At 48.5% G+C, this 24,720-nt stretch overlaps 1 protein-coding gene across 1 annotated transcript; it reads left to right on the top strand.

Annotated features, from left to right (window-relative positions):
* The first annotated feature begins 6,940 nt into the window (after positions 1 to 6,940).
* Positions 6,941 to 24,057, top strand: WDR73 (WD repeat domain 73). The gene is made up of 8 exons (XM_081909999.1): positions 6,941 to 7,088; positions 7,890 to 7,957; positions 8,196 to 8,284; positions 8,468 to 8,556; positions 10,551 to 10,618; positions 12,305 to 12,469; positions 14,378 to 14,764; positions 22,501 to 24,057. The coding sequence occupies exons 1-8, from the start codon at positions 7,024 to 7,026 to the stop codon at positions 22,737 to 22,739; spliced, it is 1,170 nt and encodes a 389-aa protein (XP_081766125.1). The 5' UTR covers positions 6,941 to 7,023; the 3' UTR covers positions 22,740 to 24,057.
* Positions 24,058 to 24,720: the final 663 nt, after the last annotated feature.

Raw genomic sequence — 24,720 nt, 5'->3', positions numbered from 1 at the left:
GGTTCAGCCTCTGGCTCTCCCTCATCCTCAGAATCGGACAGACATTCTGAGAGAACTTTAGGACTAGCATTGCGCTTTGACCAACCATCCTGCTCACAGAACTCAGCACGTTTGCTGATCAGAAGCTTGGTCTGATCACCTTCTGGATATGCAAACCTCCACCCCTTTGTCGCAGGTTCATAGCCACAGAAAATCATCTTCTGGAACTTAGGGCCACCCTGCTTTTGTTGAGCTTTTGGCACCGGCACCAAGGCTGGTGACCCAAACACACGGAAGAAATGCACCTGCGGCTTCTCTCCGTAGAGCACAAAATGTGGGGTTTCACCTACCACTGAATTGTAGGACCTGTTAGTCGTAAAGGTCACCGTCCTCATCGCCTCCCACCAAAAACTTTGAGGCAAACCAGAGTCACACAGTAGAACCTCTGTTGCTTGAACCAGAGCTTCACATCTGAGCTCTGCCACGCCCCTCTCCTGAGGAGCCGTCACCTTGTGACGTATCCCTTTCTGGCGAAAGAACTCCTGCAGAGCAGACCCAGTAAACTCTGCACATTGGTCACTCTTGAACCCCTTCACCTTGGTGGAGAACCTTAGTTCCACCTCTGCAACCCAGTCTTTGATCAGTTGTGGTGCATCTTCTTTCAATTTCAGCGCATAAGACCAAGTAACTTGGCTGAAATCATCCTGCAGCGTCAGCAGAAACCTGGCCCCTCCCAGACTTGGCTTTGGCATGGGACCAAAAAGGTCTGTGTGCACAAGCTCAAAAGGTTTTGTGGTTACCCTCTCCACCCTGGGATAACTGCACCCTTTTACCTTTGCCATTTTGCATGCCCTACAATTTAGGGATCTGCCACATTCCACTATTTTGCACCCTTTAGTGCACTCTTGCAACATCTGGATCTCTTCTAAAGAACCATGTGACGTTTTCTTGTGCCATACACAAGCACATGAAACATGAGTGGGATCGGTTGCACACTTTGCTTGTGCTTTCCCAGCATTTTCCTCACCCTTCAGAGGCATTTCCAGAACAAAGAGGTTGTTCTCCCCTTTTGCAACACTGACCAGTTGCTTCCCCCCTCTGAAAATTGTACAGACATTGTTTTCGAAGCACACCTTATACCCCTCCTGTAAGAGACAAGGGACAGATAAAAGACAATGTTTCATCCCAGGTGCCACGTAGACTTCCAACTCCGCCTGCAAGACAGAAAAATAAACATTTGCCACATTAGATAACGACTTTGCGTCCCATCAGCGAGTTCCATTCTTTTCCCTGCTGAAACAGCCCTGCAGTTCCACATCTCGACAGCAGGTGTCTCTGTTATCAGGTGCCGGCTGGCTCCAGAGTCTATGACCCAGCGCAGCACTCTCTCCTCACTGGAGTTGTCCCGTAATATTGCCATGGAGGCTGTTAAGTGATAAGGACCGTCTTCGCTCCCTGAGTCACGTCCTCCTTGCACCTTCCCACGCTTGCCTCCCCTCCTGGACTGGCTGCCATGGCTGGTTCCCATGGGAAACAACCTTGGAAACATCCTGCACAGCCTCTCTGGCTCTCTGGGGGCAGGAGCGACGCAGATGGTCAGGAGAATTGCAAACAAAGCATCGACGAGTGGAAAAAGCCTGAACCGTGCATTCCGCTGGCCTGGCCCCCCTCCAACTGGAAGAGCCCCCCGTGCCAGCCCTGCCCTCTCTGATCCGGCGTTCCTCCTCGTCCCCCAAACGTCCTGTGATGTAAGAAAGCGTCAGCGCTTGAGGATCCATCGATTCCAAAGTTAGACACAAATTGTCATAACTTTTGTCCAGAAAGCTGAGCAAAATATAAACCTTCAGCTCCTCAGAAAAGTTCACTTGCAACAACCTCAGCTGGTTGAACACAGAGAGCATCTCAGTCACATGCTTTCTAATGCTGTCACCAGGACGCAGCTTCATCTCAAACAGGCGCCTGGTAGTGTGTATCTTTGCCCCAGCTGTGGTCCTGTGGTGCACTCTTTCCAATGCTCGGTAAGCTTCATGAGCAGTGTCCAGCCCTTCCACCAAAGGCAGCTGCGAACCCTCCAAACTGAGCACAATAGCTCCCAGGGCTTTCTGATTTTTTCTCTGCGAAGCGTGAGCAGATGCAATGTCTGCTGCCGAAGCACCGGCCGCTGGTGGGGGTAGTGGAGGCCCTAGGACTGCCTCCCACAAGCCCTTGGCTATCAGCCAGGCCTTCAGCTTCCGGCTCCATTTCCCCCAATTTTTTCCGTCCAATTTTTCGAAGGGCACTGCGTACGATTCATGGCCGTCTGCCATCTTCTCCCCCGGGGCCCAGAGTACTCACGTAACCAGTAGTAGCTCTCCGGCACCCGACTCAGCAGACCAGTTTCTCCCAGCGAGTTCCTCTGCCTCCGAACCGTCAGGCAGGACCTCCAGCTGGCTCCAGCTTCTGTTCGGCTGGCTTCAACACACACCGGCACGTCTGGGCATCAGCTTCAAAGCGTTTGCTGATACCCCCATAACCTTTGGCGAAATTTATGGCTATTGTGTAGCCTTTTGGAGGCCGGCACACTTCCTCTGTGCACTTTTGCCTAAAAAAACAAAGGAATGAACTGTCATTTCCAAATCTCTTGGAAAAAGCTCACTTCGAAATCAATCGGTGTTTGTATATGTAACTGTACAACGTGTTGTGTAATATGCAGAGCGCGTCTTATAATACAGGAAAAATAGAGCTGGCTAATTCTCTAATACTCGCACAACGTTTTGTACATTGTTGCTTAGAATAAACCGAGGTTGCAGTTGGCCTTTGCTTCTGCTGCAATAAAATTTGCTTTGATTGTGTGATGCACACGGATTACTTCCTGCGATCTGGATGGATGGATCCGGCAATGCTCCAATACAGTTTTAGGAAGTTCCAGACAGATGTAAAAGTTCTAAACAGATCCATTAAGTTGTTGTTGTTGTTTTTTGCAGTGCTTATACTTATGAGTAGTAATGTTACCTATATGGTGATTCCAACTTTTCATTTTGGGGTGCCCTTTTTTCACAACTGAGAGGAATCAGTCCCCTTTTAAGCATAAATTTATCCCTTTATGATACAGGAAATCATCTTTTTTGGGGGGGGGGGGTCAAAAGGTTCTAACCCTACTGCTCAAAGGTCACTCTTTGTTTTCCCAGGCCCTGAGAATTGCCAGGAAAGTGAACTGGTTCTAGGCTTCTGCCTGAGTCCTGGCCAAAAAGACCACATGCCCCAACCCTATGCTGGAAGGCAGGACCAAATAGATGTGTGTCATTTATTTCAAATGGTGTCTTTAAAGCCCCAAACAGCTTAGGAGCTGAGGACCCTGCAGCCCACCTTATTTCATCCATTTTTATCTGCTTGCTCCATCCAGTATCTGAGGCCTGGCTCCAGGTGAGAGGGACGGCAGGCAATGATAAGCAACAGGGTCTTCTCGGTGATGGCGCCTGCCTTGTGCAATGCCCTTCCGCATGAAACCCATCGCCAGGCATTTGGTTGTTTAAGAAAGACCTCTAGAGGAGTGTTTTGTGCTCCTTTGTCTGTTTTCGCTCTCCCTCTCTTTCTAAATCGCTGCTTTATGAACTGCTGTTTCCGTTTGCTTAATTGATTTCTGGGCTTGCTACGTTAACCAAAGTTTCACACCATTACTTTTTATGTACCGCAGACACTTTATATATTATTTCGTCGTTTTACTGCTTCAGACGGATTTGAAAAATAGGCAGGGTGTACATTCAGATCACGGTGGTGCAAAGCCTACGAAGAGACAAACCCTGCTCCCAAGCGCCACTTGAAGCAGAACCCAAGGAAAGAATAATAGAATCGGGAGGGACCCTGAGGGTCATCTAGCCCAACCCGCTGCAATGCAGGATTATTATTTTTTGCCCAATGTGCTCGAACCCATGACCTTGAGATCAAGAGTCTCATGCTTTGCCAACTGAGCTATCCCACAGAAGAGGAAGAAGAAAGCTGGTTTAGCTGGTACATGAGTGCATCTTTGCCCTTTCCCCCATGCACAAAGAACCATTGAATTGTGGAGCTGGAAGGGACCCTGACGGTCATCTAGACCAACCCCCTGCATTGTACCTGCTCCCGCTTTCTCCATTTTTGTTTTAAATGCTGGCAAGTGGCTGCAATGGCGGGGAGAAAAGGGGCATGGGGGCAGGTGGGGAGAGGTGCTGGGTCAGGAAAGGACTGCAGACACTTCGGGACAGTCCCCCATCAGAATTTGGAGGGGGCACCAGGTTGGCAAACAACTGAGTCACATCAGTAGGTATAAAGTCAATCTCTCGGCTGCATCTACCTTGCAGGGCTGTTGTGCAAAAGACACCTGAATGCAATACTGATGAATCATTAGTCCAGCTTCTTGTTCTCACAGTGTGGGCGGTGTGCAAATTAGTAAATGAAATAATAATGGTGGGAAGCCTGCAGCGAGACGTGATCTCAGCTGCCCTTTCCCTGCTTGGGATTCCCAACAGCCAGAAGCACTGCCGCAGATCACAGCCGCCCTGGCGAGGAGCCACCGAATGTCCGCCGCCTCCTCCAAGAATTTGCCCCTCTTAACGTCTCCCACGCTAAGAAGGTCCGATAGTTAAAGCTCTGGTTTTCCCAGTAGTGATGTATGGAAGTGGGAGCTGGACCATAAAGAAGGCTGATCGCCAAAGAATGGATTCTTTTGAATTATGGTCTGGAGGAGACTCTTGAGAGTCCCATGGACTGCAAGAAGAAAAAACTGATCCATTCTGAAGGAAATCAGCTCTGAGTGCTCACTGGAAGGACAGATCCTGAAGCTGAGGCTCCAAGACTTTGGCCACCTCATGAGAAGAGAAGACTCCCTGGAAAAGACCCTGATGTTGGGAAAGAGGATGACAGAGGAGGAGATGGTGGGACAGTGCTCTGGAAGCTACCAGCATGAGTCTGACCAAACTGCGGGAGGCAGTGGAAGACAGGAGGGCCTGGCGTGCTCTGGTCCAGGGGGTCACGAAGAGTCGGACACGACTAAACGACTAAACAACAACAACCACCCAGATGCTGAGACTCTTGATGTGAATTTCAATCTGCTTCGGCATTTTAAATTGTTGTACTTTTTAAAAACATATGGTTTTAAATTCTTCTCACCCACGGTGGGCACCATCACTTCTTCAGATACACACGAAAAGCTCATACCAAGAACTAACTTAGTTGGTCTTTAAGGTGCTACTGGAAGGAATTTTTTTATTTTGTTTTGACTATGGCAGACCAATACAGCTACCTATCTGTAACTGGAACACTTTCCCTTTGTTAACGGAGAAATCTGAAGGCTCCCTTGGACAAAAAAACAAGGACACCAGCCAGGAATACCAGAGCAAAACAGCAGCCAGTTGGCTTGTCTTGATTGAAGACTGTCGCAACAGGACTTCCACCTGCCACAAGGTGGAACAAGATGGAAGCCCCAAACAAAAGAGCCCCCAATTTTTTATTAGCTGCTCATCCCCATGTTAAAGGTAAAGGTAAAGGTACCCCTGGCCGTACGGGCCAGTCTTGACAGACTCTGGGGTTGTGCGCCCATCTCACTTAAGAGGCCAGGGGCCAGCGCTGTCCGGAGACCCTTCCAGGTCACGTGGCCAGCGTGACATCGCTGCTCTGGCGAGCCAGAGCCGCACACGGAAACACCGTTTACCTTCCCGCTGGTAAGCGGTCCCTATTTATCTACTTGCACCCGGAGGTGCTTTCGAACTGCTAGGTTGGCAGGCGCTGGGACCGAGCAGCGGGAGCGCACCCCGCCGCAGGGATTCGAACCGCCAACCTTTCGATCGGCAAGTCCTAGGCGCTGAGGCTTTAACCCACAGCGCCACCTGCATCCCCATGTTACACCCCCCTAACTACATCACTTATACATCATGGTGACATCATGAAAGGGGAGGTCTGGTGGCCGTAATCTGAGCATCCTGGACCCTGCCCCATGGTTCCCCTTGCCCTCCACCAAACACCCATCAAGTGTAACAAAAGAGATATTTACATTTCCCTCTTTCCCAGCCAAGTTCATCACACCCTTTTGTCTTCATCTGGGTTTGTTATTTCTGGAATGGCTACCTGTCTGGCACTCAGGTATCAGGATGCCAGGGATTATCACTCAGGCAGAGGGGCTGCTGAGTAGATGAGCTCACATGTCTAGAAGACCAGTTACAGATAGGTAGCTGTGTTGGTCTGCCATAGTCAAAGCAAAATAAAATAATTCCTTCCTGAAGAAGTGTGCATGCACACGAAAGCTCATACCAAGAACTAACTTAGTTGGTCTTTAAGGTGCTACTGGAAGGAATTTTTTTATTTTGCTATGTCTATATGAATTTCTGAAGTTTTCCCAGTGAGCCAGTACACAGGTACATTGATCAGTGAATTCTTACATTTGATATTCTGCAGCAGAGGCCCTTTGAATCGATAGGAAGAAACTGATGAATTGTTTTGTGGGGACAAATCACAAAAGTCACAAAAGCGATTGTGCTGGTTTTGGTAGTGGGCTGCATGTGCATGAGATCTGCTGGAGGGGCAACCCCCCCCCAACCTATACATAAATTCCTGCAACACCTTGAACCCAGGACCCCGAGAAGAGGCAAAGGCCCACCCAGCCCACCGAGAGCCAGTGTGGAGCAGCGGTTCTGGGAAAGACCCGGGTTCGAATCCCCCCAGGAGGCGAGACCTGGGGGTCCAGTCGCCGCCTCTCTGCCTAGCCTACCTTGCAGGGTTGTTGTGATGGATGAAATAGGGCGGGGGAGGGAGAGTCACGCGAGCCCCCCCCCCCCGATTCCCCAAAGGCCACGAAAGCCGCGGGGCCCCCAGAGGACAGCGCGGAGGTCCCGCCTGGGTCGAGCGGCTCCTTCGCTGGCAGCTGGCCGGGAGGGGAGGGGCTTTCCCCAAGCGAGGCCCCGCCCACCCCGCGCGCCCGGCGATTGGAGGGAAGCGGGCGGACACGTGGAGGAGGCCGGTTCACGTGACGGGGCGCTCTCACGTGACGGGCCGCCCTGGCTCCGCGCCGGTTGCAAGTTTTGGGAGGAAAGGAGGATGGAGGGAGAAGGAGAACAGGAAGAAGAGGGAGAGGAGGAGTGGCTGCTGGAGTCCTTGAAACTGTGAGTCAGCGGGGGGGGGGAGAGAAAGGGGAGGGGAGAGGGAGGGGAGATCGGGGAGAAAAAGAGGGGAGGGGAGAGAGGCAGGGGAAAGAGAGGAGAGGGAGGGGAGGGAGGGGAGATCGGGGAGAAAAAGAGGGGAGGGGAGAGAGGCAGGGGAAAGAGAGGAGAGGGAGGGGAGGGGGAGGAGGAAAGAGAAAGGGAGGGGAGGGAGGAGGGGAGGGGGAGAAAAAGAGGGGAGAGGGAGAGAGGGAGGGGGAGAGGGAGGGGAGAGAGACTGGGGAAAGAGAGGAGAGGGAGAGGAGGGGGGGGGGAGGGAGAAGGAAAGAGAAAGGGAGGGAGGAGGGGAGGGGGAGAAGAAGAGGGGAGAGGGAGAGAGGGAGGGGAGGGGGGAGGAGGAAAGAGAAAGGGAGGGGAGGGAGGAGGGGAGGGGGAGAAGAAGAGGGGGAGGGGAGATCGGGGAGGAGATGGGGGAGAAAAAGAGGGGAGGGGAGAGAGGCAGGGGAAAGGAGAGGGAGGGGAGGGGGGAAGAGGAGGGAGAAGGAAAGAGAAAGGGAGGGGAGGGAGGAGGGGAGGGGGGAGAAGAAGAGGGGAGGGGGAGGGGAGGGGGAAGAGAAAGGGAGGGGAGATTGGGAGGGTAGAAGAGGTGGCTCCTCCTTTGGGCCCCCACTTTGCCTCCGTGGCCACTGGGGAGCAAGGGCTGCCCTGCCCCTTTGAGCCATGCCAGTCACTCAGTGTCCATCCGTCTGTCCATCCACCCATTCATTGCATTTCTCTCCCACGTCTCTTTTCCCGTCTTTCCAGGTACAACGATCTCCACCTGTTTGAGCTTCACGATCCCACCAGAGTCATTGAGTGGACGGGAGAAAAAAGTGAGGTTTTTGTTTTCTTTCTCTTTGGCATTTTTTTGCTCCCACTTTTTGTTTTGTTTTCTACGAATTCAGATTCCTAGTAATTTGATCAATTACCAGCTTCAGGGGTCCTTTACCTTTAGCTTTTACCAGCTGACACTTGGGCACGATGCCCCATATTTTTCTTGATGCCCCATATTTTTTTTTTAAAAAAAACTTAATGTTTTAAAAAGGAACAATGTTGGTCTGATTTCTTTAGGTATATGTGTGGCCGGGTATGAAAATGGAAGAAGGAATGAAATCCTCCAGCTTCTCCTGCCTCAGAGGCTTTACGCAAAGGAGAACCAGGTAATGTTAATGATAATACTTTGGCGATTCCCTTCCCCATTTGGGCCCACACCCCAACTTCAGAAGAGATAGATGTTTGTGCAAATGCTCTCCTGGGTCTCTTTTCTGCTGAGGCCCAGGCATGGATCCTTAGCTGCAGGGTGGTTTTCGGGTGGAACCCTTAATTTATTTATTTTTAAACAGGGCTTATGTCCAGAAAGAGATTTCAAGGTTGAACATGGTGGATTTTCCGATCACCCGGTGTACATGCTGAAGCACGTGCCAAAGACCAGGTCAGTGGTGCTAAAAGGACTTGGCCTCTCGGTTGCTGGTTAATATATTAATTTTATTAAGGTTTATAGAGAAAAATACAGAACTTAATATCCTTTCCTTTTCTTAAAGGAATATTATCTAGATACAATAAAAGCACAAAAAGCCGGGGGGGGGGGTAGAAATAAAGAGAACAAAAATAGGTTAAAAGAGAAAGAAAAATAAGATTAAGAAAATCCTTATTTTCTGATTGTTGGTTATCTAGATGTGCAAAGCCTGCCTAGAGCATTCGGTACAGAAGTGGTACCTAAATTACCGTATTTTTCCGTGTATAACACGCCCCCATGTATAAGACTCAAAATAGAGAAAATGGGGGGGGGAGAAATTGCACAGAGTTGTTGAGCTTTCTTGGGGGGGGGGGTTGCCAAAAATCCCTCTCCTGCAGGACCGCAACAGCCAATCACACACACATCGGCAAAGCCACCAATCATCTGCACGCTTGCAAAACGTAATCGCCAATCACCCACCCAATTGCCACAGTAGCCAATAACCAGCGGACCTGTTTTGCCCATACCTCCTACCCCAGGAAGTTCCCAGAGCTGAGCTAATTGTTCTCCAAGGGAAGCCTAATCCCATCACCAGACCTGCCAGGGGGTCCAGACATGCAAAGGAAGTTCTATTGGACTTTGGGTGGTGGGACTTCAGAGGTGTTTGCCTATGCTGATCTTATACCTGGGTCTTGCCCTGCCATGTCTGCTTATGCTAATCTTGTACCAAGGACTTGTCTGGACATGTTTGCCAAGGTTAAACTAGTGTAACCCCTGTCTACCCCTCCCCTTTGGTGACATGTCAGTGATCTAGCAATGATGCTGTACGAACTGTATTCTGGGATATGGTGGGAAAGCTTTAAAAGTCCTTGTCACCCCATCCTCGGGGTTCAAAATTCCTCTTTGAACCTAGAATCATAGAGTTGGAAGAGACCCCAAGGGCCATCGAGTCCAACCCCCTGCCAAGCAGGAAACACCATCAGAGCACTCCTGACATATGGTTGTCAAGCCTCTGCTTAAAGACCTCCAAAGAAGGAGACTCCATCACACTCCTTGGCAGCAAATTCCACTGTCGAACAGCTCTTACTGTCAGGAAGTTCTTCCTAATGTTGAGGTGGAATCTTCTTTCTTGTAGTTTGGATCCATTGCTCCGTGTCCGCTTCTCTGGAGCAGCAGAAAACAACCTTTCTCCCTCCTCTATGTGACATCCTTTTATATATTTGAACATATCACCCCTTAACCTCCTCTTCTCCAGGCTAAACATGCTCAGCTCCCTTAGCCGTTCCTCATAAGGCATTGTTTCCAGGCCTTTGACCATTTTGGTTGCCCTCCTCTGGACACGTTCCAGTTTGTCCGTGTCCTTCTTGAACTGTGGTGCCCAGAACTGGACACAGTACTCCAGGTGAGGTCTGACCAGAGCAGAATACAGTGGCACTATTACTTCCCTTGATCTAGATGCTATACTCCTATTGATGCAGCCCAGAATTGCATTGGCTTTTTTAGCTGCCGCGTCACATTGTTGGCTCATGTCAAGTTTGTGGTCAACCAAGACTCCTAGATCCTTTTCACATGTACTGCTCTCAAGCCAGGTGTCACCCATCTTGTATTTGAACCTGTTGCGCAATAAACTTTGGTCTACAGCTATTTGCTCCGGTTGGTGGCTGGACTCCTTCTTTTATTCCGCAGGGACTCGCGGGCTCTGCCCAACCAGCTGGGGGACTGAGCAACCTCGCACCTAGATTTTTCCGTAACATGTATTAAATACTTGTCTTATACACGGAAACATAGTTCTAGTGTCCTTGCAGTGCAGAGCGGACTGTGCAGACAGCCTTGGGAGCCTGGAGCCTTGGTCATCCTGAACTGGGGTTCTCTATTGACAATATGTCAGGGATGCCTCTTTCTAGGGTTTGTGTGTGAGTGGTCCTGCGCCTTTCCCAAGCATTCCTAACTCTTTTTTGCTGGGGCTGTAGCTTGCTGGTGACAAGTGGCCCATCAGACGGCTCCCTGCAGGTGTGGCACGTGGGGCAGGATGAAACAGGTGCGTCAATCAGCAAGTCACTGCTTGATGTATTATTATTATTATTTATTAATTAAATTCACCTGTATAGTGCCTTGCATCTGAAGATTGCAGGGCAGTTTCCAGTACAAAAAACCCTAATTCAAAAGAAAACCTACATAGTTTATTTTCCTTTCACTGCACCGTGAGGCTTGCCACGTGCCTGAAAGGCTGAAACTAATATTTTCTACTTTATAATTAACATAAGGGGGTCTCTGATGCATGATAATGTGACAAAAGCCAGGCTGCTGGATGAGGCCAAAGGACCATCTAGTCCAGCCCTCCTGCTCTCACAGGGGCCAACCATATGCCTCTTCTGGGAAACCCACAAGTGGGATCTGAGCACAAGAACAACTCTCCCCTCCTGTGGCTTCGGCCAACTAGGATTCAGCAACATTGCTGCCTCTGACTCTGGAAACAGAGCAGAGCCATCCTGAGTAGTAGCCTTCGATTGCCCTCTCCTCCTCCTTGAATTTGCCTAATCCTCTTTTAAACCCACCCAAGCAGGTGGCCATGGCTGCCTCCTGTGGCAGGGAGTTCCACAGTTTAACTCTTGAAGAACAGCTTTCTGCTGCATGCCCTGAGTTCTCTGACATTCACCGAATGTCTGCGAGGTCATGTGTTATAAAAGGAGGGAGGAGAGTGTAGCATTCCCAAAGCAAGGAAGGATTAATAAAATACATACGGGGCTTGACCAGCAAGACTCTGGGAGGAGTGTGTATAATTCTCTCTCCACCCCTTGGCCCAGGTCATTTTATTCACAAAAGAACTTTTTACACAGTGTTCAGATTTCCTCTGAGGATTTCAAAAAAACCCACGTGGGACAAAGTCAGATCAGAAGAAATTCTTTTAACTACAAAGAAACTTATTTCCTACTTGAGCATGCATATGTAGTTCAAAGTAAATAAAATAGGAAGGAAGGAGGAATGCTTTTAGCAAACTCCAGAGGTCATAAACAGCAGTAAACAGGAGAGGAAGGATGGGTAGAGTTTAACTTCTCTTTGTGAACTCTCTTCCTGGCCCTAAGATTAACAAAACTAACAATAGCTACGTCAAGGAAGCTGCCTTCTATCTTTATGACCCAGGATGCCTGATGAAGCAACCGGCAACTGGTCTGTGTATTTAGAATGCTTATACGTGCCTGTCAGGCATCGAGAAAGCAAATGGCAGAGGTGCGGGGGCTTGTGGGATTCGATCAGAAACTATTGTCAATGAATCAAACCCAGTCATCGCGGACACAATGGCTTGCTCCATATTTCACAATCCCTCATAGTAATCCCACCTGACCCCCACACTCTGGATATTTGCACCCCTACAGGAGAGCTTTCCTCTATCCAATTCCTCCATGTCATAAGATTCTCCAATCCACAATTACATCTCCCTTTCTGCAGCCGTTAAATCGGGATTCCTTAAACGCGCACCGCAAGAGCGGTGAGTTTCCAGTTCGCACCCGACCGTCTTCGCTCGGCCTTAGCTGGCGCTTCTGGGTTCCAGATTCCAGTTTGCTGGTGATTGTATAGAGACCCTGCCCCAATATTGATGGACTTCAATTCCCACCTGCGCCAGCCAGCACAGATAGTGCTCAGGGATTGTGGGGGTTGTAGAGAGCGTAGAGACACACGCAGCCATATCTTGAGGATAACTGTATTTTCCCTTCCTCCCCACTAGATGTTATTAAGCCGCTCTACACTGTCTGCACCACACGAGGAGAGGCGCACTGCTGGGCAAAGATTGCAACCGCTTTCTCCAAATCGGCGTGGGTCCTTCATGGCCTGCGGGTCAGCGATGTTCAGGTGACTGAGATGGAATCCAGGAGAACCATCTTCGTGGCAGGTAGCCTTCGGTCTTGCGGGATAAAACCCTCAATAATAATAATAATAATTTATTATTTATACTCCGCCCATCTGGCTGAGTTTCCCCAGCCACTCTGGGCGGCTCCCAATCGAGTGTTAAAAACAATGCAGCATTAAATATTAAGAACTTCCCTAAACAGGGCTGCCTTCAGATGTCTTTTGAAAATAAGATAGCTGCTTATTTCCTTCACTTCTTAAGGGAGGGTGTTCCTACCGAGAAGGCCCTCTGTCTGGTTCCCTGTAACCTCACTTATTGCAATGAGGGAACCGCCAGAAGGCCCTCGGAGCTGGACCTCAGTGTCTGGGCTGAACGATGGGGGTGGAGACGCAATAAAAACAAAAATAAAAAGTCCAGTTGTCTTCCAAATTGTAATCTTAATATTTTTGACTTCCCACGGTCTGAATGTTAGGCAAAGCTGTTTGCAATATAGATAAATCGTATTCCACAAATATCAGTCATTTGGAGATCGATCAGCCTTTGGAGATCGCACTCTCCCCCCCTCTAGATGATGTTTGACGTGATCGAGAATCCTGGACTCAGGGACAGAGAATTAAAAAGCAGATGTGGAAAATATGGAAACAGTGAGGAGAGGCAGCACTGAGATGCAGAGATACGCTTCGGAGACCGCGGAGAGCCCCGAAAAATTAATAATTATAATCTGGACTATAATTTGGTCTTTTTTATTTTAGTTTTTTATTTTAATTGGAGAATTATGATTGGATATACCGTTTTTTTCGCCCTATAGGACACACTTTTTCCCCTCCAAAAATGAAGGGGAAATCTGGGTGCGTCCTATGGGGCGAATGCAGGCTTTCGCTGAAGCTTGGAGAGCGAGAGGGGTCAGTGCGCACCGACCCCTCTTGCTCTCTAGGCTTCAGGAAGACATCTGCAGCCTAGGCAGCCCTGCGGGAGTTCCTGCAGGGCTGTCTAGGCTGCGGATAGTAGCCTGCTTCCCGGAGCGCCAGGCGCTCTGCTTTCAGGGCGCCCGGCGCTTCGGGAACACATCCGCAGCCTAGGCAGCCCTGTGAGAGGTCCCGCAAGGCTCCCCACGCTGCGGATAGCAGCCTGCCACCCGGCGCGCAGGGCACCCTGAAGCAGAGCGCCCCGCCCGCCGGACAGACACCCGCAGCATGGGGAGCCCTGCAGGAGTTCCCCGCAGGGCTCCCCACGCTGCAGATAGCAGCCTGCCGCCCAGTGGGTGGGTCGCCCTGAAGCAGAGCGCCCCGCCCGCCGGACAGACATCGGAAGTGTGGGGAGCCCTGCAGGAGTTCCCCGCAGGGCTCCCCACGCTGCGAATAGCAGCCTGCCGCCCGGCGCGCAGGGCACCCTGAAGCAGAGCGCCCCGCGCGCCGGACATACATCGGCCAGCCCCACAAGCTCGGGGGGCAGCAGGGAGGCGCAGCGCCGCCATCCCGCTGTTCCTCGACCTGGTTCGGTTTCCCCGACCTGCTTTTGGGGGGGAAATAAAGGAATTTCCCCCCCCCTTTATTTCCCCCCAAAAAAACTAGGTGCGTCCTATGGGACGAAAAATACGGTATTAATTGGATTTTTTTTTATTGGAAAATCAATATTTTTTTTTTTTAAAAAAGTCTCCTTTTAATCTTAAGAGTCCCATGCCCCAGCTACTGATCCGACCCTCAAAAGTTGGCCTGAAGCCGTTACAAGAGATTCCGAATCACCATCAGGAAGAACTTTCTGACGGGAAGAGCCATTTGAGATGGTGCTCTGTCCTTCTTTGGAGGTTTTTAGCAGAGTTTGGACGGCCATCTGTCCTGGATGCTTTAGCTGAGATTCCTGCATTGCTGGGGGTGGGACTGGATGACCTTTGGGGGTCCCTTCCAAGCCTACAATTCCACGATCCCCTTGTGCTCTTGTTTCCTTCTGTAGGCTCCACAAACACCGATGAGGTTGCCACCCTGGAGTTCCTGGACGAAGCCGCCGTCCTGGCCTGCGGCATGACGGGGCAGCTGTTCCTGGCTGACACCAGGCAGCCGCAGGGTCTCCTGCGGGTCGCTGAGGATGCCCAGGTCTCTGAGGCGCTGCCTGGGCAGAGCTGGTGTGCTGGAGTTTGCTGCGGTCCCCTGCCATCCTCTGGGGACAGGCGGCTGGTGGCCCGCCTCTCCTCTGCCGGCCGTGTCATGCTGACCGACCTCAGAAACCCCGCGAGAGCTGTGAAGATGGCTCAGTGCTGTGTGCCCACGGGTGGCCTGTGTGGGGCAGGGTTCCTCTCGGTCTCCTTTGCCCCTCTGCTTGGAGAACACCTGGCCGTCTCAGGTAAGCCTGCGGGGCAGAGATCGCGGTAATTCTTTGGTCCTGTTTGTGCCAGAATTTGGAGGGTGGGGAGAAATTTAGCTGCTGGTGTCATGCTGCCTAGGCTTTAAAGGTAAAGGACTCTTGGACGGTTAACTCCAGTCAAAGGGAACTCGGGGGTTGTGCTCATCTCGCTTTCAGGCCGAGAGAGCCAGCGTTTGTCCACAGACAGTTTTCTGGGTCATGTGGCCAGCAGGACTACACTGCTACTGCCGCACGGAGGACCATGGCGAGTGCCAGAGCGCACAGAAACACCATTTACCTTCCCACTGCAGTGGTACCTATTTATCTACTCGCACTGGTGTGCTTTCGAATTGCAAGGTTGGCAGGAGCTGGGACAGAGCAACGGGAGCTCACCCCATCGCGGGGATTTGAACCACCGACCTTCCAATCAGCAAGCCCAAGAGGCTCAGTGGTTTAGACCACAGTGCCACCGGTGTCCTAGTCTTTTTTTTTTTTTAAATATTTTATTAGGTTTTTAATAAACAAATTTCCACTTTCAAATACATACTTCCATGAATCCAATGGACTTCCCCCATCTCCCGAGCACTGCATTCCCTGTGTAACCAAAACCTCAGCAAATTGTTAACTTGTTTTGTACATAACAATATATCTTCCATTTTATCGTGTTATCTGATGTAAACATTTCGATACAATTGCATTAATTTTTAATTTCCACACAATAAAAATATTTCGTTACCTCACTTCTGTCTTATAATGTCTTATTTATCAATTCAAAAATTTGCCGATACTGAAGCTATACCTTCCTAGAAAGGAGCATTTTTTAACATTCATACAACTTATAATGCTTTTTCAAATAGTCCTTAAAATTTTTCCAAACTTCCTCCGTTTCTTCTTCTCCCGAGTCTCGAATTCTGCCAGTCATTTCAGCCAACTCCATATAGTCCATCAGCTGCGTCTGCCATTCTTCCAATGTGGGTAGATTTTGTGTCTTCCAGTGCTTTGCCAACAGAATCCTCGCTGCTGTAGTAGCGTACATAAAGAAAGTTCTATCTTTCTTGACCATCCTCTGGTCTACCATGCCCAGAAGGAAGGCCTCCGGTTTCTTAGGTAGGGTGAATCTCAGCACCTTTTTTAGTTCATTATGTATCATTTCCCAGAAGGCCTTCACTTTCGGGCAGGTCCACCAGAGGTGTAAAAATGTCCCTTCCTCTTCCTTACATTTCCAGCATTTATTGTCAGACAGGTGATATATCTTTGCAAGCTTGACTGGGGTCATGTACCACCGGTATATCATTTTCATAATGTTTTCCTTCAAGGCAGTACATGCCGTGAATTTCATTCCGGTGTTCCATAACCTTTCCCAGTCTTCAAACATAATGTTATGCCCCAAATCCTGTGCCCACTTTATCATAGAGGATTTGACAATCTCATCCTGTGTGTTCCATTTAAGCAGCAAGTTATACATTCTCGAAATTAGCTTGGATTTTGGCTCAAGCAACTCTGTTTCTAGTTTCGATTTTTCCTCCTGAAAACCCACTTTTTTGTCTGCTTTAAAAACTTCCTGAATTTGAGCATAATGCAACCAATCTCGCACCTTGTTTTTTAACTTTTCCATACTCTGTAACCTCCATTTATCTCCAATTTTTTCAATTATTTCCCAATATTTAGGCCAGTGGGCCTCCATATTGAGTCTTTTACGTGCTTTGGCCTCCATCGGTGAGAGCCACCTCGGAGTTTTACTCTCCAATAAGTCTTTATATTTTGACCAGACCATGAAAATTGCCCTTCTGACAATATGGTTTTTGAACAATTTATGAACTTTAACCTTGTCATACCACAAATATGCATGCCACCCAAAAGCATTATCAAATCCCTCCAGGTCAAGGACATCGGTGTTCTCCAATAAGATCCAATCCTTCAACCAGCAGAGGGCTGCAGCTTCGTAATATAACCTCAAGTCCGGCAGGGCAAACCCCCCTCTTTCTTTCGCATCTGTTAGTATTTTAAACTTTATTCGGGGCTTTTTGCCCTGCCAGACAAATTTGGATAAATCCCTCTGCCATTTTCCAAAACATTCCACCTTATCCACGACCTGGAGGGACTGAAACAAAAATAGCATTTTCGGCAATACATTCATCTTTATAGCAGCTATTCTGCCCAACAAGGAAAGTTTTAATCTTGACCATGTTTCCAGATCTCTTTTTATCTCTGACCAACATTTCTCATAGTTGTCCTTAAATAAATTCAAATTTTTGGAGGTCAAATGGACCCCTAGGTACTTTACTTTTTTAACCACATTTAGTTCTGTTTCTTTTCTGAACTCCTCTATTTCAGTAGTTGTCAAGTTTTTTGCTAAAACTTTAGTTTTTTGTTTATTCAGCTTGAATCCCGCCACCCGACCAAAATCAGAAATTAATTCTAACGCTCTTTTAGTACTAGAGGCTGGCTCCTGTAATGTTAATACCAAATCGTCTGCGAAAGCTTTCAGTTTATATTGTTTCTCTCCGACCACAATTCCCTGTGTCAACTGGTCGTTTCTGATCATATTCAGTAACACCTCCAGAACTGAAATAAACAGCAGAGGAGATAGAGGGCACCCCTGTCGTGTCCCTTTTTCAATTTTAAACTCCTCTGTCACCACGTTGTTTACTATCAATTTAGCCTTTTGTTCTGAATAAATTGCTTCTATTCCATTTTCAAACCCCCGCCCTACTCCCATCCTTTCCAAATTTTTCTTCATAAACCGCCAAGAAATGTTGTCAAAGGCCTTCTCCGCATCAATAAAAATCAACACCGCTCTTGTGTTTGAATTAATCTGTAAAAACTCCAAAATGTCAATGATGTTTCTTGTGTTGTCAAATAAATGCCTACCAGGGAGAAAGCCTGCTTGGTCCTTATGAATAACTTCATTTAAGACTTTCTTAAACCTACTTGCCAAAATGTCTGCAAAAATTTTATAATCCACATTTAGGAGTGAGATAGGACGGTAGTTTTTAAGTTGAGTTTTTTCAGATTCTAGTTTCGGGATCAACGTGATGAAGGCTTCTTTCCACGTTTCCGGTGCCTTCCTCCCCTCCATAATCTGATTGCAAACTTCCAACAATGGTTGTGTCAATGAGTCCTTCAGTACCTTATAATATTTGGAAGTAAGCCCATCAGGTCCCGGAGATTTGCCCAGTTGGAGGTTCTGAATGGCGCATTCAATTTCTTGGGTTGTAATATTACAGTTCAGGGTTGCTCTCATTTCCTGGGGTATTTTTTGTAATCCATTAGTTATGACAAATTGGTCCACCTCTGAGCTTTTTTGTGGCCTTTGAGAATAGAGTTCTTTAAAATATTTCTGGAAGGACCTTCTGATTTCTTCGGGTTTCTGAACCATTTTCCCTTCAATCTCTAGATTTGTAACTGTGTTAAGTTTTTGTCTCTTTTTCAACTGCCAGGCTAACAATTTTCCACATTTGTTTGCAGATTCAAAGGATCTTTGTTTCATTTGTTTAATTTTCCATTCCACCTCTTGATTTATCAGTTTCGAATATTGAGCCTGGAAAAACTTCACTTCTCTCAATACTTCCTTCGATTTGGGCCTGGATCTCAGTTTTCTCTCTCCTTCTCTTATTTTCTCCAAGATCTTCTCCTTCTTTTCATTCCAGAGTCTTTTTTTAATCGTGTTCTGTTGTATTAGAAACCCTCTTATCACTGCTTTGCTTGCGTCCCAAATTATTCTTTTTTCCACATTTGTCTTTAAGTTTATTTCAAAATAGTCCTTTAAAACTTTTTGGGCCTTCTTAACAATCTCCTGATCTCTTAACAAGGCGTCATTCATTCTCCATCTGAACGATCCGGTTGTATTTAGTCTCAATTCCATTCTCAAGGCGTTGTGGTCGGAGCAGGTTTTTGGGCAGATTTCCACTTTTCTGGTCTTAGGTGCCAGCCCTCTAGTTATCCATATTTGGTCGATTCGCGTCCATGTCATATGGGCCTCAGAAAAGAAAGTTCCTTCTTTCCCTAGAGGGTTCTTGATCCTCCATATGTCGATCAAATCCAAATTGTCAGTCATTTCAAAAAAGGTTTTTGGAAGTCTGCCATCTTTCGTTATATTAGCACTTTGTGACTTATCCATATTCACTGAGGCGACACCGTTCATATCTCCCAACATGATAATGTTGTTATAGTCCAAATAGTCCAGCATAATCTCATGCAGCTTCTTAAAAAATTCCGATTTTCCATCATTTGGGGCGTAGATTCCTAGAATTAAAAACTTTTCTCCTTGTGTCTGGATTTCAATTGCCAAAATTCTGCCCTGTTCGTCTTTAAATACAAATTTTGGGGACAAGTTCTCCTTTGCATAGATCACCACTCCTCTTTTCTTAACTTTATCCGATGAAATAAATTCTTGGCCTAACCTTTTATTAATTAGCACTTTTCTATGGAGTCTTGTCACATGTGTTTCTTGCAGGCAAATAATGTCCAATTGTTCTTTTTTCAAAATATGAAATACTTTTCTGCGTTTTTCTGGAGAATTCCCGCCATTTATATTCCAGCTAAGAAGCTGCAGAGACATCCCGGTCTACTTCTTGGATATCACAGTTGGGTATCTAATTTGTCTTCCTTTTCCGGAAGCTGTGGTGCCGGGCCGCCTCCAGATGGTATGGATCCTGGTGGTAATCCCGGTGGTGGAGGCCAAGAATCTGCGGCTCTCTTTTGGAGGTCCTCCTCGTTATCGTGTAGGAACTTCTGGTGGTCTTCTGGCGTTTTGATTCTTACCTTCTTTCCTTTATAGGTAAATGACAGACCTTGAGGAAATTCCCACCTGTATGGGATTGCGTTGTATCTTAACAATTTGGCCAAGTCTGTATATGTGGCTCTAAGGTCCAACAAATATTTAGGAATATCTCTATAAATTTCTGCCCTTTTACCTTCGACTTCCAGGGATTTTTTAAAGTGTTGGCCTAATATCTTGTCTCTTTCCTCTCTTGTTCTCAAACAAACCAAACAGTCTCTGGACTTATCTTTTTTAACCGATCTTCCCAGTCTGAAGGCCGTCACGATCTTGAAGTCTTTATCTTCTTCAACCCCCCAAAATTTAGAAAACAGCTCCGTCAAGAATTTCTCTAGGTTGCCCTGTTCCAACTCTGGGACAGCCCTCAGCCTAAGATTACATTCCTTACTTTTCAGTTCCACCATTGACAGGTAGGCTTGCTGTTCTCCTACCTGTCTTCTCAGAGGTCTTACTTCCCCTTTGATCTCTTCCACCTTCTTGCACGCTTGCTCTGCTTTTTGATTGGCTTCCGCAGCTAATTTGTAGTTCTCCGCCGTAGCTCCTTGCAGTTTCTCAATAGCCTGGGTGTGCTGCGAAACCTGATCTGTTAACTTGCTGATAGTAGATGTAGCTCTATCAATTTTAGATGACTGATCGTCCACCTTCTTATTCAAAAGTGCCAGTTGTTCCAAAATTTGTTTCAAGACTGGATCAGTTCCTCCAGCTGCCATTTCTTCTGTAGCAGGCGTTTCAACTTCCTCCTCTTGCGCCGTCAACACAGTAGGCACCGAGGATCTACGATGGTGAATCAAGGTTGTTTGGACCAGCTGCCCAGCTCTCTTGTCTTTTTTCTTTTCTTTAACTTCCTCAGCTAAAGCTTCCTTAGCTTTAGCTGCTCTTGTTTTCGCTGGGCCACTCATTCCCCAGCTGCTGTTCAAGGTCAAATAGTCTTTCAGTCCATGAGAAAGGCAAGTCCAGAATATAAACAATTAAACCACAAAAAATCCCAATAAGATACAGTTCCCAGGCTACTATGTCTCCGCAAATCCACTAGGGGGGGTTTTCAAAAGAAAGAAAGTTTCTTTTCCACCATCAAAGCTCCTATTTCGACTGAAATCCCCAAGTTCAGAAAGGAGGATTTCAGAGAGTTCTGTTTCGAATTAGTGCCACAAGGTAACAGAGAGGTTTCAGTAACAGTATTAAAGCGATAGTGTATCCATCAGTGCAACAGTTTATGTTAAAAGAAAAGTTTCTGCAGCCTGACAGTACTCATTTGCAACACTGGCAGTCCAATAACTCGGTTGTCCCCTTCAATTCCACGTCTCTTCACAATAGGAGGAAGATTCTCTAACACACTGGATTAAAACATTTATTTCTTCACCCTTTTTCGATTTTCTAAAAACACACAGTCTATTAATGCCCCTTCTTATTTCTTTCAAAGTCTCTTTTTAACACTTCAGCCCGCATCGGGTTCTTTGCTTTGCTCCGATTAGCAGGACCGGAAGGCGGACTTCCTGTTACTCGCCTCCCGTTTTCAGCCAAAATAAACAAATTTAAGTTGATCCTTGATCAGTTCTTTGGTACCCCTTACTCACGGGTAAATTGCAGCCAATCTCGATGTTTTTCAAGAAGAAAGGTCGGCGCTCATCAGCAACAGCAGCGCGGCTTCACTTCCGCGAAAAGAGCGATGAACTCACAGCGCCGCTCCCCCGTTCACGATCCGGAGCCTCTTACAAGGTCCCTTCCTCGCTTCTGGGGGGGCTTCTGGCACCCGCCGAGTCCCACGGCCACAGGCTCACTCTGCCTGCGGTTTATCTGGATGGGTCTCCGCTTCGCCGTAGCGGAAAACCCTTTTTCGCGGAGCCCCTCTTCACTAGGTAAAGAGGACCGCCATTGCTGTTTTGCGCCGCCTCCGGAAGTCCCCACCGGTGTCCTAGTCTTGGCTCAAGGGCTACAGAAAGCCCGAGGGAATGGGGTGTGGGGGCAAGTCAACCACCTCAGGGGCCCTATCTGGTTGGAGACACAACTTTTGACTTGACAGGGGAGCTTTGGGCAAAACAGCCACGGTTCTCCGCTTCTGTAAAATGGGAATCCTATCCAGTGGAGAGGCGCCTTTTGGGATGGGTTACAGTAGCCTCTTGCCCAGCTGCCATGCTCTGCAGCAAAACCTCACTTCATTCTCCAGAGCAGCTGCTTCCAAGCTGAGAAACATTTTAAATGTTGTGAGGATCCTATGCCCTTTTAAAATGTGTAGGGAGGGTGGAATTTGGACAACCCTCGGGGTCCTTTCCAATTCTGCAGGTCCACAATCTCTGAGCATGGCTGGAGCAACATTTCTCCAATTGTCGCATGCTCAGGTGCAGCCGCAGGGGCCTGCACCCCTTCTCCTGTTCAGCCTCCGCATTTGGGGTGCAGTTTCACCTCCAAATACCAGCTGGTAGGTTGTGGTCTGAACCCGAGCCTCTGGGGCTTGCCGATCACAAGGTCGGTGGTTCGAATCCCCACGACGAAGTGAGCTCCCGCTGCTCTGTGCCAGCTCCTGCCAACCTAGCAGTTCAAAAGCATGTCAAAGTGCAAGTAGATAAATAGGTACCACTGCGGCGGGAAGGTAAACGGCGTTTCCTTGTGCTCTGGTTTCCATCACGGTGTTCTGTTGCGCCAGAAGTGGTTTAGTCCTGCTGGCCACATGACCCGGAAAGCTGTCTGTGGACAAACGCCAGCTCCCTCGGCCTGAAATTGAGATGAGTGCCGCAACCCCGTAGTTGCCTTTGACTGGACTTAACCATCCAGGGGTACTTTACCTTTTTACCTTTACCAGCAGGTGGGAACCGCAGGCGATGGAGGCGCCCTGCTTGTGAGAGAGCAGGATGCTGCCCTTGCCAGGGCCCTGATCCTGTTAGGTACCTTCCATGCTCCTTCCCTCTTCTCCCTCCTCTGTGCTGGGAAGTGCTCACCTCTCCCCTCCCCCCCCTTGCAGGCTTCGACGGAACTGTGCGGGTCTACGACACACACAACTGGGTCCCGTCCGTGCAGGACGCCAAACCAGCCTTCGTCCACAAAGGGCACGTCTTCAGCGGGGCGGGCAAAGCTGGAGTCGCAGCCCCGGTCGTCACAACCCATGCCTGGCACCCCTCCAAGCCCCGGACGTTGCTGTCGGCGGCAAGCGATGGGTCGCTGCATGTGTGGGACTGGTCTGAGCTCTGCGTGGCCAGCTAGCCCAGTTCTCTACACTGCACATTGGAGAAATGAAGGGGTCCAGTCGCACCCCCTGGAAGTAATTGGATATCTTGCAAAGGAAGGGTTTGGGGGGGGGGTTGCATCTTTCTGGAGCTCGCCCTGCGCGGCAGTTCTTCCTAAAGATTTGTCTTTTGAGAGAAGGTCCAAACCCAATACCTTCAGTACTCTTGTGGCTGCAAACCTCTGCCAGTTGTGTCACATAGGAACGCAGGACAGAGTGGGCAAAATGAAGCAAATGAGGCTGGCTACAAAACTGGGGGTCTTTTTAGTCTTGCCCCCCCCCAAAAGAGAACCTGATGCCCACACAATGACCTTTTAAGGTACCAGGTTTGTCCTTCTTTTTACAGTTGTTGTACCGGTGTCGTTCTGATTTTATCCTGCGTTACATTTCGGTGTCCTGTTTTATGTTTCTGGTTTTTACTTCTGACCCGCCTGGACAGGTGTGCCAACTTGACTATAATATTGGGGAGGGCAGTAGGTAAGCCCTACTCCCCCTTAATCAATTGCAATGTGTAGCATGCAGCCCCCCCCCATTTGAATGGCATTACCCAGTAACTTAGGAAGGGCTTGGTCCCCTCAAATATTTTATGGAGGTGCGAAGACCCCTCAGCCCCTAGAAGTTGGCTCCTACGCGCCCAGAGGACATTTTTCATCCGGTGGTGGCTCAATATAGGAGTTAAATAAATTGGTGGTGCAGGCATTGTGCAGGGGAGAGAATTAGGCTCTGTAGGTCTCAGCTGCTGACATCAGCAAAGGGGAAAAGCCGTTTGTGGGCTGCCTCCCCTTCTGCTTCTTAAGTATTGCTGCAGTGGATTTGCTCCCCCCCCCTTTAAAGAGATTGTAGGTACGGTCAAAGTTGTTCAGTAGAAGTCATCTTTGCATTCTGGCTTTCAGGGGTGGCTAAGATCAACGTGAGATTAGTGACCCTCCAGGACGCAAATGGGCTGTTCTGTTCTTCCCCCTTAGGAGCAGAGGAAGAGGGGAAGGGGTCTCAGAGGGTCCTTGCCTGCCCTTAGGACGTCACCTTCAAACAGTTTTATGGGCTGCTTGCAGGATGGTTTTTAAGCTTTGCCCGTTGGGCTAGTGCAAACTACACAGAGCCCTGTAAAATGGGGTGTAGACCCCCCCCTCGTCACTCTTTTTTCCTGAAGACCTCCCTTATCACTAGGTACCCATTTTATGGCTCTATTTGTTCATACAATCCGAAGCAGTGAATAAAACAAAAGACCAACTTATCAGTGAAGCCCTGGCAGTTGGAATGCCGTACTTAAGTTTAACAATAAATGAGTTTTCCTAAGCTGGGAGGTTTTAATTTTCTTCCTGAAGCCTTTTGAATGTGGCACCTTCTAGGGCTACCCCCAAGTGAGTGTTCACCATTAGCAAAACATGCAAAAAGTGTCCCCCCCCCCCGTTTTTTGTCATTGAGCCAGGAATAAACCACTCTCTCCGTACCGTCTTTAGAGCAGAGAAAGCTGCCAGACTCAATGAGGAGGGAGGGGGGAAACGTGATGTTTTTGGCACGCTGGGCAGCCAGTGTGGAGTAGTGGTTAGAGTGCTGGACAAGGACACAGGAGACAGGGGTTCAAATCCCAACGCAGCTATGAAGTTCCCTGGGTGAAATTGGGCCAGCCGCTGCCTCTCAGCCTAATCCTACCTTGCAGGGTTGTTATTCTGAGGATTAAATGGGGAGCAGTGTGTACGCCCCCTTGAACTCCTGGGAGGAAAAGGTGGGAGGGATATAAATGCAATAATAACAGCAACAAATTGGACTCTGGAGGGAGGCGATTGATGAGGAGATGTCGCATTGCAACAGACACCACCAACTCAAGATGCCACATCAGGGAAGAAGACGTTTGCTGAGACGGATGTTTGAATTTGTGGCGCTCTGCCATGGAAGCAACGAATAACCATGGAGGGGGAAACAGGAGAACTCAATGGAGGGAATGGGATTTGGGGCAAC

This window comes from Podarcis melisellensis, assembly GCF_964234715.1.
Source record: "Podarcis melisellensis genome assembly, chromosome: 4".
In the NCBI taxonomy this organism is placed as follows: domain Eukaryota; kingdom Metazoa; phylum Chordata; class Lepidosauria; order Squamata; family Lacertidae; genus Podarcis; species Podarcis melisellensis.
The sequence above is the reverse complement of the archived record's forward strand: the minus strand, read 5'-3'. Positions and strand labels throughout refer to the sequence as shown.